The following is a 17448-nucleotide window of genomic DNA, read 5'->3' as shown; positions in this document are numbered from 1 at the left end:
CTAAGAAAGGGAAAGCGGTGCACAAGAGGACCATTTCTCGATGGATTATCATGTACATCCAGGTGTGTTACTCCTTAGCTAAGAAGGAACCCCCTGTTGGGCTGAGGGCTCATTCCACTCGAGCCACGGCCACTACAACTGCCTTGGGCCGAGGTGTGCCCTTGCAGGACATTTGCCAGGCAGCTACGTGGGCCTCGTTGCACACGTTTGAAAGACACTACTGCCTGGACAGTCAAGTCCGGAGGGACGGCTACTTCGGCCGTTCCGTTCTACGGGACTTTCTGGTGTGAATATTGGTTCGCAGACCCACCACCACGGGGATGGTATTGCTGGGGTATCTATTCTAAGGTAAGGAATCTATCACTAGCGTGTCTCTTTCAGATGCACAAGTTACTACTTGTGTAACGATATATCTGTAAGAGACATTAGTTAGTGATAGATTCCTTACCGACCCACCCATCCTCCCCGTTCTGCGAACCGATATCTAGGGTTAAGGTCATCCCCTTTCAGGGCCCTAGTTTCATGGCACCAGTGTCGGTTTCGGTCATGGCTCTGCGCTTCTGGCGCGGAAAAGCTGTGGCTAAGAACTGACGTCAGCACGCGGAGGCGGCGTCTAAGTACTCCGACGACGTCATCACGGCGCCCACGACGCCGACGATGGACGCGGAGCCGCAGACGACGCCTACCGACGCGCAAGGGTACTGCTACGCAAAACTTTCCGGATCCAGTCTGACGCCTGGGGATATTCTAAGGTAAGGAATCTATCACTAACTAATGTCTCTTACAGATATATCGTTACACAAGTAGTAACTTGTGCGACAGGTCATCACACAACTTTTTCATATACGTAGCTGAATCACTACAAATACAACCAATGTCACTCCAATATTTGTTGAACTTGGTAGAACTTTTTGCAGCAGCATTCCAACTAACACTGCATTCCATGTTATCCAAAAGTCTGATGTCATGTTTTTATCACTATTCTAGATGCTTGGTGACAGCATTTTTTTCACATATACCTGTCACTACACCTTGCATTGGATGTTTAAAGCCTGGGGTGTTTGGCAATTCACCTACTATAAATACTGACTCACTAGAAAACGTGGCTGATGTATCAATGGGTTTCAACCATTCTCTGTCTGTGGGTAAATGTGATGGTTCATATTTAGAAAGATTTTTATGAAACCAGCCATTTTACCTAACAGTGAAAGAATCAAACATAGCCAAAATATCAAACATGATTTTGATATTTCATGATTCTGTACAGTTTATAAAATAATGAAATAAGACCTAAACATGCTTCTAAACCCTGCATCTGAAGACCAAAGAGCACAAAACTGAAAAAAGCAAAAGGAAGAGGAAACAATATTTTAGTGACAACCTTAGCCGCTTCGACGTAGCTGGAATTCCCCCGCCGCGCAGGCAAGTTCCGCGTGGAACGGACGACCCCCGGCCGTCCTCCGCACATGCCCACCGTACGTCGTACGGCCGGGGGGCATCCGACGCATGGAAGAGGATAAACAACAAAACTCAAGCATAATATTATTAGTCCAGTCTTTCTTACTGCTACCTTGTATAAAATATTTACATTGAATTAGCCCCTTCAGGAAGGAATACAAATTACTCTTTCACTCTCCTTTTCCTTTCTTTGAATGGCATTTAGCTTGTGGTTGTGCGGGTGTTTGTTCAGTGTTTGCTTTTACACTGGTGAGGGCTATTTCCCTTTCAGTGGGGTCTTATCAGTTATTATAGGTTTAAACGGAAAACAGGATAGGCAATCTATACTACAAAACAAAATCCATGAAAAATAAGCAAGACCAGATAGAGGAATATTTTACAGTAAATATGGATTTACTCCCAAGTTGAGTGGCCATTCCAGGTCCCTTTCACCCTCTTCAGATAAGTCCAGCATGACAAGTCGAAGAACAGTAAATCACAAGAAGTCCATGCAAATCTATAGAGTAGGAGCATCTACAAGCTGAATAAAGAGGTCTTATTGCTGACGTTCAGAAAATCTGGCTACTGCCTCCAGGTCCAATCTGATGCTGAACCTTGAACCTAAGTATGCCTAGTTCCCTGGGTCATTGTCTACTTCCCAGCAAGCTACAGCTTTCAAAGAGGTCATGCTGACGAATATATTTATGTTAGTTCAGAATCTCTCTGACAAGCCCTCGTGCCCCCCTGGGTCTGTTAGGCTTCCGGCAGGCTTCCATCAGCAGACCCTGGGGGGCACAAGGGCATGTCTCTGTGCCAATTGACCCTTGACAACCTCAACCCATTCTGCTTTGGTGCTAGTCTCAACTCCTTTACGGCAGGCTTTACTTTTTGTTCTGGTGCCAGATGCCAGCCTAACTCTAATTTCGGAGGCAGCTTCTGCACTGGCTCGCACCACAAAGAAAGGTCAACCTCAGGCTGAGTAGGATTCTTCCCCCTGTTCTTTTACCTCAATGCCTCTATTTTTCGGAGGAAAGATGCTCTCTTTAGTTCAGACCCTGATGCTCTTCAGACCCTTGAACAGGTCCCTTATAATGAGGATGATGCCAGGAAGGTAAGTCACTTGCTCCATCCCCATGTTACTTATGATGGCTCATATATGACCTCCAAAATATTAGTGTCTTGTGTAATGCAGACTATGCCTCACCAGAGTCTGCATTAAATCCTCCAGCAGAAGAGATTGCGTCTTTTGCAATGGTAATTTGTAGAGCTAAAGAATTCATTGAATTACAGTTCCCCACTGAGAAGACCAAGGCAAGTCTCCTTACCATGATTTTGCAGCATGTACCTTCCTCTTCAGAACCAGTGAAAGAGGCTCTGACTGATTCGCTTATGGCAGCCATTTCAAAACCTTTTTCGACCCTTTACATAAGCAGACCCTAGTGTAAGGCAGCATAAGCCAGCACCAGGTGACCTGAAATTCCTGGTGCAACATCCTGCTCCTGAGAGCCTAGTGGTACAAGCCTCCACAAACAAAGTTAAGCCAAGCTACTTTCCTTCGACCTTTCTGGACTGGGAGCTTAAATGGAGTGAGGTGATGGGTAAAAAGGTTTTCTCAGCTAGCTTAGTGCTACGCTTCTTAAATGATGTTTGCATCCTGAGTCGTAATACCCATGTCCTGTGGGATAGGATGCCTGAAGTTTTACATATGGTGCACTGGGATTTTCTCAATGTTTTTGTCCAAATGGTAAATGAAGTGCCCAAATGCATATTGTGATCTGGTCTGGACACCACCTACTCTGTTGCTCGAGGCAAGGGCACTGTCCTCATCAGATGCCATACGTGGATGGGCACCTCCAGGTTTTCCATGGAAGTCTAAGCTATCCTTAAGAGCGCAAAGCTACAGCTCGTTCCTTAGAATTACTTTCTCCTGCTCACCAATTCCATCAGCAGTATGAGAAATTCAGGGCATATTTGAAGGACTTTTCCTTTCAGAGATACCCCTTACAGCCTGAGAAGCTTTTTGTAGGCAGGGGGGAGGTACCAGAGAGCAGCGGTCAGCAGCACCTCCTTGCCCTTTAGCTATGCCATCCAGTTGGTGGGGCCAGTTGGGGATCTTGATCCTGGAGCGCATTTTCTATTGGCAGTTGATTACATGGTATCGGTGGGTCCTTCAGATGGTCCAACTTGGTATGTTCTTTCTTTTGTGTATATGCCTCCCACACATTCCTCCGGTTTTTTCTCAGGCTGTGGCATATCATGCCTCTATTCTCACCACATACGTATTCCAGTTGATCTACTTGCCAGCAAGCTATAGCTTTTAAAGAGCTCATGCTGTAGAAGATATTTAAGTTAGTTCAGAATCTCAGGATTGGGCCTGAGACAGAGGGAGGAATGGGCTACTGGGCTCAATGCTTCCTGGTCCACAAAAAAGACGGAGGCCGATTTTAGACCTCAGCTTGCTAAACTCGTTCCTTAAGTTCAAAATTAGGACTCATGCAAGTTCTTCAGGTCTTGGAAACTGAGGACTGATTGGTGTGCTTCAATCCTGCAGTCCCACAGGAAGTATCTCGGCTTTGTAGTGGGATCAGACCACTTCCAATTCACTTTCCTGTCTTGTGGCCAAACATCATCCTCTCTAGTCTCTACAAAGGTCATGTCTGTGGTTGAGGAAACTCTTCGTAGGTCAGGATACATATGTTCCTGTATTTAGATGACTGGCTGTTGAAGACTTGATAAACTCTGCTAGTTTCTGACCAGTTCGAGAAGATTGTTTAGCTGGGTTTGTCCAAGGTGTTCAGATCATCTTCTTTCGTCCATGAGAATTTTTGGGCCGTTAAGGAAGCATTGCCTCTTACCTGCCACAGCAGTGAGTCCAGGATGTTCCGACTATGATCCCAATGTTTTAAGTGAGAGCTGCTGTCCCATCCTTAATAGTTCTGAGGCTGCTTGGTTTTCTTGCCTTCTACGTTGGGGTTGCCTGTCCAACATTATTCGCATCTACGATGATGCTGCAGAGCTCTTCAGTGGTGAATAACTAACATCAACCTGACATGCATGAGACCGTTGCCACACCTCTGCTGGAGGTAACAGTGGTGACAGGTACATCTTCTTTCTGGTGGAGAGATCACCTGGACGAGGTGGACATCAGAGGCCTCAGTGCATCACATAAATCATTTTGAACTGTAACCTGTCTGGCTGGTCCTCAAGACATGTCTGCCTTTCATGAAGGGCAAGCCTCTGCAGTTTCTATTGGACAACACAACAGTGTTCCATTCTGCCACAAGCAGTGTGGTTCACCAGCCCTCTGTCTGGTGGCCTTGATACTGTTGAAATGCCAGATGGTCTTATCTTCTGACAGCATCCCTCAACATCAGGGCACACTAGCTCTGCACATGTGATTTTGCTGATAATGAGCAGCATCTGCACCTTTATTTGCCCAATGGGGGATACTCCTGGTGCACTTGATTTCCACTTCCACTAACAGAAACACTTAATGTCTGATCTTTTGAGCTCTAGTTTCCTCCTCCAGGATCTCTAGTAGACACGGTGCACATTCAATGGGATTTTAGCCTCATGAATGCTTTTCTACAGTTGCTTCCGATCCTGCGAGTCAATAAAAAAGTAAGGTGGGACCGGGCTCTTTAGATCATGGTGGCCCTGGAATGGGCCAGGAGAATTGGTTACTCTGACCTTCTGACTGTGCATTTGCCTTCCACTTCAACTGCCTCTTCCAGAGAACCTGCTGTCCCAATACCAGGAGAGAGTGCTCCACATGTACCCCCACAAACTACACCTCCATTTGTAGAGATTGTGTGCAAACAGTTGAGGGGTTTTCACCTTTTGTCAGAAGTAATAGATGTCATTCTGGCTGTCTGTTGCCATTCTCCCACGTCTGTTTATTTAGGTTGTTGCGCTAAGTTTGTCTGGGGCAGCCTTCCTCCGGCAAAACGGTGTTACACAGCTTTTCTAATTGTCCTTGACCTGGCAAGGTTTTGCTATGGGCACAGTTAAGGGTAAGTTATCGGGTTTACCTTGTTCAAATTACCAGTGCAATGCATTTGTTTTAAAGGGCTTACACTTATATTTACCCCAGTTACCTTTTAAAATGTTTCAGTGGGATCTTAATTTGGTCTTTGCATTCCTCATGTGTGCTTCTTTCTAGCCTCTTCACAGCGGCTCTCTGGCTGTCGACTTTGAAAGCTTTCCTCCTGATTGTAATAATGTCAAAGCATCAGCGACCTACCAACATTGTTAGTCCATTCCCCATACATAACCTTTTTTCTTGACATACTGGTGCTTCGAACTTGTGCGTCCTTTGTTCTGAAAGTGATGTCATCCTTTCATGAGAGGAAGTCCGTCATGCTCCCCACTTGCTCTCCATTGCGCTTCCTATGTTCTCTCTACCACATTTTTCTAAGGAGGGTGCTCTGGGATACTTCTCCACTTGGATTACATAGATACGACTAAGTAAGTACTGGTTGGATGATCAGCTTATTGTTGGATTCGCCCTATTGAAGAAAAGGAGCGAAGAAAGGAAAGGAGAGCCGAAACCGGACCGTGTCAGGTGAATTGATTTTTGCATCAAACTGGGTTATGCCCTTGCCTAAAAAGATCATTCAGTCTCGTTCCACCAGAAAGTATGGCTTTCACTGTGTGCGTTCTGGTTTTGAACATCTGTAGACATGCGCCAGGGCATCTGTTTATGCTTTCACCAAGCACTACTTTATCGATCTCAATTCACATGGCCGGTCATATTGCCCCCTCTGTCTTACCTGGTGAAACATCCACTCCTCAGACCTGCCTCCTTGGAGGGGCCATTGCTTTGGTATTAATTCTCATGGTGAGGATTCTGCAGTTAAAAGTATTCATTAGAGGAATAAGTTACCTTGGGGAACCTTCTATCTGATATCAAACAACTGATTCCTCACCAACTACCCACCACCCTATTCTATGGGGGGACTATTGGAAATTAATAACGTTCTTGGGTAGGTTTGAATACTGCAAGCTTGTTTCCATCTATAAGCACATCTCTGCATCTTAGGGTGACAAAAAGATGGAGAAACTAATGTCAACACACAGGACTAGCACTTATAATCTGCTTCATGTTGTCATGCCTCATCGCAGAGGGAGTTGTGATGGAGGCTGACCGCTCCACCTTCCAGCACAGAGGGGCGAGAACTTAGAGTTTGACACTTGGGGAGATTCACAGTATTAGGACTTTGCGATTAAAATATCCACCATAAAGAGCATTACCCAGGTAAGTACTGTTCATTAGCGAGCAATGTTTCCAAATACTTTCAATTACTGAGTAAAACTTACTTGATATTTTCCTAATCTTAAAAAAAGCAAACCTTTGATATCTTTTTAACTGTTCTCCACACCTGTACAGTATTCATTTTGGATCACTTAGCCCATTCACAAGTGAAGTTCCTACTGGGCCTATGAGAAACCATGCCTTCGACCAATAAATCATGGTAATAAGCCTCAATTTGAAATGGATGTGATAAAAAGATCTGGACTTAAGGAGTAGAGTCTCAGCAAACCATGCACAGTTCCACAGATCAACACTACAAATGATGTCAACTAATGTTGATGTATTTCTCGTTTCACCCTATGGATGTAACTCCTGATTAAGGTTACTGTTGTTGTACTAAAAAAGCTGTATTTGTTTTCTGGAATACTCATTCGGTATAGGTGTGTCTGGGATTTTATGTGCTTGCTTTGCTGCTTAATCATCTAGCTCTGCATGGGTGTGTGTCTGTTTTCTGGATCTGTATGCACATTGTTCGTTCTTAAATTCGACATCTATGATGAAACTCTGTTGCTTTTCTATTACTTTTCTTGATGATTATAATCATTTTTACAGGAAGAGGAAGATGGATCAGATGATGAAAACAATGTGAAAGAGGATTTCACAGTCACCATGAAAGCAAGTTTCAGCATGAGAAGTTTTTTGGAGCAACTTGAAGATGATCCAGATGGCTTCATCTCACCAGCAGATGACAAGACACCTTCCAAGACCAGCCAGGACTTGGGTCTTTCTAACCTTCATTCTGCATCAATGTACGTAATTATTCTTCAAGACCAGGTTGCATCCAAAAATAATGTTTACTAACTCTTGGTTTGTCCTCTGAAGTGCCTGCATGTTATGCAGTAAACTGCTGGTTATCTCCAGCAGGCACAATGATTCATTTTGTATAAATAAGCCATCCAGGTTAAAGATAAAGGCACTGGTTCTCCGTCTCTCCTGGGCCATGTTAAAGGGTACCCAAGCATCCCCTTCTTTCAATGGTTTCCATTAGGAAGAATTTCTGGTGGAGTGAAGAGAAGGTTGACATGTGAGTCCTTCTCACATGATCCATATGCCCTCTGCACCCTTGTACCAAGGCTTATTCTTCAGGACTCAGTGCTACAGGACCAATACACTTATGAGGAGTGGGACGAATTTGAGCCATTGCATTAATCAAGCTTTGCTTTCAAGGCTATTCTGTAAGTAGTCCTCCATGTAGATTAAGACATATAAGACGAATTAAGAAAAGAAGACAAAGAGGCAGCTGTGATTATAAACTTGCACCCAAATGATTGAAATAAAGCAAACCAAGAAATTATCACCATGGAAATAAGACCAAGTGCATGGCATGAGGACAAAGTAGAAAAAATATGAATGAACCACACAGTTAAAAGAAGGGAAGTATGTACTTTTAGGAGAGGCAGCTAGTTCAAGGATTTGCTTCCTCTTGAGCACTACTCTTGAATAGGTGTATATCCTTGTATTGTTCTTGATAGTTTAGTCATTTCAGCCTGCACAGCTAACCTGAGCCACTTCACCAACTTCCTTTTCCAACATTTTTCGCTGCACACTTGATAATAATAAGTGACAGAAATCTGTTAATTTTCAGTTTTTTTCTGTTCCTTCAAACCTTCTCTAGAGGAACTTCTGATATTTTACTAATTACACCCCAATCTGCTTTTGGCATCCACCATCTCCTCATCCATGTTTGTGCATTTAACCTTTAGGCCAGAACTCATGGAGCAGTTGCACGAAGCAAGGGAGGAGAAGAAGAAAATTCGAAAAAAACTGAGAGAATTTGAAGATGACTTTTTTAGACAAAATGGAAGGTACGTCCATTTCAATTAAATGTAATTTTGTGTCTTTACATATGAGGTGGTCCAATTCCAAAGTCTAATTCAGTTTTTATTACTATTAGTCTTGTTAATATCTGCAGCATGTAAGTTCTACACGTTTAGTCGAAATGAGGTGTAACGTGGAAATGGTAGTGAGAGAAAGATTTCCAGTCATTCATTCATTGAAAAATTTACTGAAGGAATAGTGTATACCTGGAGACAGCCTTGAGTTCTAGGTGCAAATTACTTTTTGATCATTGGTCTTTCACATATCCCCACCTCTTCTCATGTATGACCTCTATAGAACATTATTTTCAAGTTTTTAACCAAGAAGTGGGGGTGTGCTACCGTAGCGTTTTGTGAGAAACAGCTGCCCAGTTCTGCTATGTGTTTCCTCAGCCCTCTTGGCTCGTTACAACATTTTTTTAACTTTCTTAGATGCAGTGCCCTCTTAACCTCTTGCTTGGTCTATTACAAAGATTAAATTTAGCCTTCATTTTAGTTTTTCTTTTTAATGTCGAGCCAGTCAGCCAACATGCGCTGTCTGCAAGACCTGCTGTAATCAGTAAAACCACTCTATTTCTACCTCCTGCTTACCGTTGGTTCTTTCCAGCATCACTCTTCTTTGCAGCCTCCTGTCTCGTTCCTGCAGCCGATACCTCACTTTCTTTCAAGGCTGAGGAGCACCAGTAAAGTACAGTGTACTAACGCTTACCTTCTTTATCTCCTGTTTGGGTAAACTTTTTTTTTAATTGATTCTTTCAGACAGTCGCTGCTTTTTTTGCCGTCTGCTTCCATCGCGGCTTGTTTTTTCTGGACTGTTTAACAGCCAGCCTCTGTGCAGATGTATGTGCATCTGAGCTCAGCTCTGGCATGTTGAACCATTTTCTGTTCACACTGGCCATATGTTAAATCTGCCTTTTGATTCTGCCAGAGCCTATGGATCAGCATTTCCCAATCTTGAGCCATTTATTAAATACATTCTTTTCAGTTTCGGAAATATGTTCTAGAACTATGTAAACATTATATTCAGCACTTGGGTGTGACTTGACTTGCTGAAAGCCTGAAATTGTGCGTTATATTATGCCATGGTGACTTAGTAGGCGTTGTTACCTAGGTTATATTGTGGAGGGCACTGAGGAGACCTGCATTACACACCTCTTTAATTGATGCATTACAAGCATTCTGTATGTTTTAAAGACAAAATGCCGGGTAGAGAAATCAATTGGAAGTGGTCATTTTATTGCAATTTACTTTTTGGCTTTCTAGTTCCTTCATAATCTTGGAAAAGTTTGTTCTCCTTCTCTCTCTCTGTTTCATTGTTTTTGAATGATTAACAAACACTGAGTGGCAGTCCTGCGTATCTTCCTCTGGCCTGTCCCAAGTGTGCAGTTGTTTGTTTCTCCATTGCTGTATTTTATTTCTGGAGTGATTCTTTGAACTGTGCTGCTGTCATGAATTTATGTTTTTGCGTCCGTCTGGGTGAACTACTGTATTTTAGTCATCTGGGAGCTCGCAATTCGATTTTCCTCCCACTGTTTTCTTGCTCCTGTTTTCTGGAATGGTTGATCAATTTTTGTTTTTATTTGGCAGTTATATATAGCGCAAACTGTTTCTGTGCTGCAGCGCAGCATTTTTGTCTGGGCTACTCCTGGTCAAACTGTGTATTCATTTATTGCTCCACCAATCTGTCTGGAATTATTTAGTTAGCTCTGTTCAACGTCATTGATGTTTTTTCTGTCTGTGAGTTGGGCTAAGTTTGGGATTTTGTGTTTACTTGGGCTTTGTTAATTCTCCCCCTTTCCCCATTCTCCTCCTCCTCTAGTCTTTCCTGGAACGAGTAACCGCCCTGTTAATCATCTGTCCATGTGATCTCATATGCGAGCAGTTAGAACCCGTTCCACCCGGTTTCTTACACAAGTGTTAACTGCTGCTGCGCTTGTGAAAGAATGGTGGCTGAGGAGTGGCGGCTGGCAATTATGTTAATTAAAAACAGTTATAATTATGGGCGGTGCAAGCACTGACCTCTAGTGCAAGCACTAGTGGCAGTGCAAGATGCAAATGCTGCAGGCGGTAATGGTGCTGCTGTGGCTTGGAAACGTGAAGCATTTATTCTGAACATGAACAGCTGAGATTTCCTGAGTGCTGTTTATCTGTTTTACAGATACAGCAGCTTTAAGAACGACTCCCCAGCATAGCGGCCAAGTTTTCAGATTGCTTATAAATGACCTTTCTATTGTTTTGTTTTTCCTATGAGTGACATTAAAGCAAGAGTGCTGCAATTGCTTTCCAGTGCATTAGCTCTCACATTACTGCAAGTTTGACCTATTTGCGCTGGATTATTAATAGCATTGCCAATAGATAAAACTTTGCAATGGAAACGCTTGTTAATTTAGCATCTTTTTAAGATGGTGTTTTTCACTAACACGAGAAAATGGCACACACGCATGTATGGGATAAGGCAGGTATTTTATTATTTAAACAGCGTCCATTTTGAATTCTGTGATTGGCATGTCAACACCAGAGTTACCATTAATGCTGCAGACAGCTGTGAATGAGAGGCAGCTCTGCAGGCCCTGATATTCATCCTGAGAAGGAAGATAGCTGTGCAAGTAGAAATGTGTGCAGGCTTGTAGACTGAGACTGAGTGCATTTGTTAATGCTCTGATGCCGGCTTCCTGAGACATTACACCAAGGTATAGGGTTAGATCATGCCAACAGGATCTGGCAGAAGGGTTCTCCCACCATGCTGTCACTAGTTTAGGGGTATTAGTGATAGATGGGAGTAATATTAGGAATAATTAACATGGTTGAATTGTTTGTTTCCTCCATTCTAATGCTTATAACAATGTGTCTCATCTAATTATGTTAATGTTAATGTTATGGTAATTTGTATAGCGCACGGCTGCCCCAGCCAAGGGGCGTCCCGGCGCTGCGAGCAGACAGTTTACAGAGCGTTAGAGGCGCAGAAAGTGGAACAGTTATTGAAAAAGATGAGTTTTGACAGCCTTTCTGAAGGCTAAGAGGTCCTGTATCCCACGGATAGCTTCGGGCAGACTATTCCATAGCTTGGCAGCCAGGAAGCTAAAGGATCGGCCGCCTACTCTGGCCAGTCTAGTGCGGGGGATGATCGCAAGATGTTGCCCCTCTGAGCGAAGCGATCTCCTAGGAATGTACTCTGACAAAAGCGGACGCAACATTGGGGGAGAGGCGGTTTTAAGGATTTTAAAGGCTAAACACAGTGCCTTAAACTGGATCCTTTTGCCCACCGGGAGCCAGTGCAGTTTTTTCAAGGCTCCAGATACCGAAGAATGGCGAGGGAGACCTACCAGAGCCCTGGCTGCCGCATTCTGGACTCTCTGCAATCTGGTGATTTCAGCCAGATTAGCCCCCAGTAGGAGAGAGCTGGCATAGTCCAGTCTAGAAAGGATGGTCGCCTGGACAATTAGCTGGCGAGTGCGGCAGTCAAAGAACTTCAAAATGGGCCTGATGTTACGTAAAATGCCAAAGCACGTGGCAGCTACTTTTTTAGTGTGGTGGGTGAACTTTAGAGCAGAGTCCACCCAGACTCCCAGATTTTTGACGCATTCCTTTGGCAAAGGGGGTGGGCCTAAGACATCAGGCCACCAGTTGTCTCCCCAGGATGAAGTGTTTTTCCCCAGGAGCAGTATCTCAGTTTTCCCGGCGTTTAATTGAAGGAAATTCGCCGTCATCCAGTTGGTGATGTCAGTAAGTGTCTGTTTAAAGTGATGAGCCTCCAGACCACTGTTGTCATTAAGAGCCACCACCAACTGGGTATCATCTGCATAGGATACCAGTGCAAGTCCATTTCTTCTAGCCACCTCCGCCAAAGGGCGGACATAGACATTGAACAGGGTGGGGCTCAGGGAAGAGCCCTGCGGCACTCCATGTCCAATGTTATGCTCCTTAGAGATGTAAGGGGGGGTAGAGACTCTGAAAGACCTGTTGGAAAGGAAGTCTCTAAACCATCCCAAGGCTATCCCTGTCACTCCAATTTCCTCCAATCTCGTCAAGAGGACCTCGTGTGACACCGTATCGAAGGCAGCACTAAGGTCCAACAGGACCAGTGCTGCCGTTCCGCCGGTGTCAAGAATGGTACGGAGGTCCTCTGAAACACTGAGCAAGGCGGTCTCGGTGCTATGGCCAGCTCTAAACCCGTGTTGGGAGTCATCCAGGGTGTTGTTGGTAAGGAGGAAGTCGGACAGAATGTTGTTGACATGTGCCTCGATGATTTTGGCAGGCCAGGGGAGCAAGGAGATGGGCCTGAAGTTCTCAGGAAGCGAAGGGTCTAAAGTGTTTTTTTTTAGGATGGGGGAAACCCAAGCCTGCTTCCATTTGGAGGGAACTTTGGCGGTGGAAAGAGACAGATTGATGATGTCTCGGATGTGTTCTGTGATAAATTTGTGGGCTTCACAGAAAGTATCCGGTTTTAGGGGATCTGCCGGGGAGCCAGATTTAATCTTTTTGCAGATTTTTAGGAAACTCTCTCGCTCAAGTGTAGGAAGGGAGGAGAGAGAGGGCCTGGTAGGGTCAGAAATGGCCGGTGACTGCGGGCGTTTTGGGAAGGTGTCATAGATTTTCTAGATCTTATTGGTGAAAAAATTAGCCATATTATTGCAGAGGTCAGGAGAAATGGTAATAGTATTAACGTTTTTTTTTTGCAGTGAGGTCTTTCAAAATTTTAAATACAGCTTTCGAAGTATTGGAGCTGTTGCTTATTTCATTGGCATAATATGCCGCTCTTATTATCACAGTTCATGTTTAACTTACAAGGATTAGATCTTTTCAATAAGCGTTTGAAAATGTATTATTGTCTTTTCTCTTTGTGAAACCATGTGCCTGCAAAAGTGACAAACGAAATGGTTAGCTTTGTTTTCATGAATTCCTTGGGAATAAGAGTGGTCATGTTCGAGGTTGCCAACAGGATCTATAACTCTGGAGGTTTAGGAGTTTAGATGCGGTATTGTGAGCTAGCTAAATCAACATTTACTGATGATATAAGAAGACTTTGTCCCTACATTATGAAGTTTTGTTGATCTAATACACAATCCTACTAATTCATTGGAATTGTATAGGTCAGCTGAAATGGGCACGTTTGCTGCAGTTATAGATATTTTGGCATTGTCTATGGTTTGTGGCTCTGATTCTAACAGTGTATCTAGTGTAATTTAGTCCTGTGATCAGAATAGGAGTGGTTGTACAAACATCTGTTCAATGAAATGGCAACCTAGTTGCAGCATTGATAGTTGCAACATTGAATATGCTGTTTCTTGTCAAATGATCGCCCCATTCTTAACTCCATTGAATTGTCCTCTCTGTATAAGACAATCTGTTAACTTGTGTAGCCCACAAAATGAGCCCTGTGTCGGCAAGTCAGTCCTCATTATATAATTGGTGTGTGACTATTTTGCTGACTGAGTCCTGCTGAGGTAGGTAGGAGATATTTTTTTAAATTACTGCTTTTACTGCTGTATGTTTACAAGAGCGACAGATTGAAGATGGATTTGTTTGCACAACAAAAGTGTGCTTTATTTATAGGATTATCATTGCTGGGTGTGTTTGCTGGGTCACCTTGCTAGGTCAACAGGGCTGTGCCGGCTGTCTTGGGCTATCAAGGGGCTAGATATTGGTTTGTTTGTTGAACCAGCCAGTTGGCAGTGTATTCATTTTGTAAGTATGCTAAATGTAAGTGAGTGTTCTTGCAAGATTGTAGTATGGCGGTAGGTTAGCAGGGTCAGCTGGTTGAAGAGTGGTTGATCACTAAATCTGGAATGAAGGGGTGAGTTTTTTTGGATCATAAGGGAGGAGTTGATAATGTCTACACGATTAGCATGGCTGTTTTTTTTATTGCAGGAGGTACATCACAGCCTAAACATTGGTTTAAATTATATAGCCAACAGATGACTGGGGTGCAGGAGGTGCCGAAATATGCTGTTAGCACAGCAGGGTGGAGATTGATTTGATTTTTTTCTTACAGTTCTACTGTTTCTGTTACAATTGGTGTACATTTTAACTCCAATTCCAGTGTTTCTCTTGATCCTAGCTAGAAGCAAATATTAGCTTATGTATTAGAAACAAAAAAGGAAAACCACATTGAGCGGTTTAGTAGAAATGAAAAAAATACATTTCCCACTGTTTCATATGTCATACTCAGTTAGACCACAGTTACGTTTTTAAAATGTGTTCTATTAATTCACTAATTCCACTCTCTTCCTCACAAACCTGCACATGATACAAATATTGGGGGTGATTAGAAGAAATTGAGGTAAGAAACAAAGGGGAAAAAAATATTGCCCCAGTATTGGAACTTTCATAGATTCCCATGCTTTGTATCATTCCCCGTCGTCGGAATGGGAGCCTCGGTAAATAGAAAAAACCATAGTAGTAAGCACAAAGTGAAAAAATAGGCCTAGGCCTCATCTCATTTTGTAGCTTATCCACCTCTTTTTGTAAAAGAGACCAAAATTCTGCAGTAGCCAATCAGAGCAGCCTCACCCCATAGAACCTTCCTGAGAGAAGCTCAGAGCCTCAGATTTTCTACCGCACGTTGTGCAAGGGAGTCTCCATTGAGCTCTGCTCAGTTTTCTTCAGTTTTTTCTTGTTATTTCTTCAACTACTTGGATATTTTCTCATCATGTCGGAGAAGAAAGCCCTTTTTAGAGCCTGTGCCACCTGCTCCGAAAGGAGGTTGTTTGTCGAGGACAAACATGAGGATTGTATCTACTGTTTGTATCCGGACCATAAACCAACAGGCTGTCCGATTTGCAGATCCTTCTCAGCCAAGACCTTGAGGGACAGGGAAGGACGTGTCCTCACATGGCTTCAGAAGATGAAGGACCAGAAAGACATTATCTCTTCGGACAGTGAGGGCTCCTCGTCGATGGTGTCATCCAGAAAGTCTCTGAAAAGGGGTAGGTCCCCCCTTTCTACTTCAGACGAGTCCCGTCACAAGGCCTTACCAGGGACCTCTGACAGGTCTGACAGGCCGGCTGCCCAAAAATCTCCTCACCGAGGTGAAAAGGAGAGGCAGGGTAAGCCTGAGGAACAACAGCCCTCAAAAAAGGTGAGAAAGGCTTCTACAGTCTCTTCACCTCCCTCAGAGAAAGATCGAGGGGTCAAAAAGCCTTCAACCCCTGCTCAGGAGGTCGCTTCAGACAAGAGGCAGAAGTCGTCGACGACTAAACTCCCAGGTACGTCGTCGACGAGTGTTAAAAAGGACAGCTCTGCCAAGGTTGCCTCGTCGACGGGCTCGTCGACGACGGCTGTGTCGACGACGTCTACACCGTCGACGGTTTTCAAGGCTCCGGAATCCTGCTCGTCGTCGACGAGGGTGACCATCTCCACGTCGACGGCAATGTCTGCAAAGCTGGCGTCGACGGCGGTGTCGACGACGAGAACGACTTCGACGACGACGATGTCGACGACGCCGGTTACCATGTTGCTGACGACGAGCTCGTCGACGGTCCCGTCGACGATACCACCATCGTCGACGATGAGTTTCACCTCGTCGACGACGCTATCCTCGGCGACGAAGACAGTATCTACGTCTGCACTTCCACTGTCGACACAGACCCAGAAGAGCTTCCCGTCGACGACGGCCTCGTCGACGACGGCCTCGTCGACGACGGAATTTTCGGAAAAACATGTTTTTTTCGCGGAAAAGGAAGCAAATAACGCCAGAGATGACGTCTCCTCGCCAGGTTCAGAAATTACCACCTAGCCTACTATTGGAAGATGACTCTGATGAAGAGACTTTCAGTGAATTTGGGCAGGCCTATAGCCCTTCTGACCTCCAGGTTAAGGTTCAGGAAGTTAGCTCTGAGGAGGAGCAGATGGAACGACAGCACTATGCTCCAGAGCATTATTATGAGGAGGAGCGCACTACTACCAGGCACATACCTCCACAGCAGCCTATGCGTCAGTTACCTGAAGGTATGGTGGCAATACCATCCACTTTAGTAGCGGATTTACAACTTATGTTGCAGGACTACAAGCAACGTTTCCCTGCGCCTCCAGAAGCCCAACAAGTGCGCCCCCCGACACCTCCGCCTCAGACATTACGACCTGTGGCAGACCATTCTTTGCCTCCAAGAGAGCGTGCCACTGCGCCGGAAGTGCACCCACAAGAGGTGGTACAGGTGCAGGATACTGATGATGACGCTGCGTCTTCAGATGCAGACCAGCAAGCGGATCCTGATCAAGATCAACAGGCGCAATGGAATACTACTGACCCTATAGATCCGGACAACACCGATCCGGATAACATTACTTCGCCTCCAGCGGACGTTGGAGGGTTTCACAACCTAATGGACAGGGCATCCAAAAGATTTGGTCTCCCAGTGACCACAGTTCAATCGGATTGCTTTTTATATGACTTTAAAGAACCATTCAGAAAGTCAGTGAGGTCCATCCCGATCATTGAGCATGTCTGGTCTGAGGGCTTGAAGGCTATGCATAATCCGGCCACAGTCCTCCCGGTACTTCCGAGACTGGAAAAGAAGTACAAGGCACCTGATGGCAGTCCGGCATGTTTGCTTGGCCAACCGAAACCGGATTCGGTCATTTCGCAGGCTGCCCAGAGCAAATCCAAGAATCCTTCTACGCCGATGACTACACCGCCGGATAAGGAGGGCAGGCGCCTAGACAATGTAGGCAAAAGATTTTCAGCTATGGCCAGTCTCCTGGTTAGAGCAGCCAATGCTTTAGCGATTCTGGGACGCTATGATCGGCAAATGTGGTGCGACCTTGCTCCATTTGTAGACGAACTGCAGGATTCTTCTAAATAGGAGGTGAAGAAGATTTTGCTCGAAGGGGAACGGGCCTCTTCGGAGGTCATTGATGTGGCAATGGATATTGCGACCACCG

The 17448-nt window shown here is 44.6% G+C and overlaps 1 protein-coding gene across 1 annotated transcript in view; it reads left to right on the top strand.

Moving 5' to 3' along the window:
- The window catches only part of FAM13A (family with sequence similarity 13 member A), a 1072469-nt gene extending 1063879 nt beyond the window's left edge, over nt 1-8590 (top strand). Inside the window, exons 24-25 of the mRNA XM_086961617.1 lie at nt 7304-7500; nt 8455-8590. Coding sequence (XP_086817743.1) covers nt 7304-7500; nt 8455-8575 — 318 coding nt within the window. The 3' untranslated portion in view covers nt 8576-8590. The remainder of the gene's footprint in view (nt 1-7303; nt 7501-8454) is intronic.
- Nucleotides 8591-17448: the final 8858 nt, after the last annotated feature.

This window comes from Lissotriton vulgaris, chromosome 3_1 (genome assembly GCF_964263255.1).
Source record: "Lissotriton vulgaris chromosome 3_1, aLisVul1.2, whole genome shotgun sequence".
Taxonomy (NCBI): domain Eukaryota; kingdom Metazoa; phylum Chordata; class Amphibia; order Caudata; family Salamandridae; genus Lissotriton; species Lissotriton vulgaris.
This window is presented reverse-complemented; position numbering and strand designations above follow the sequence as displayed.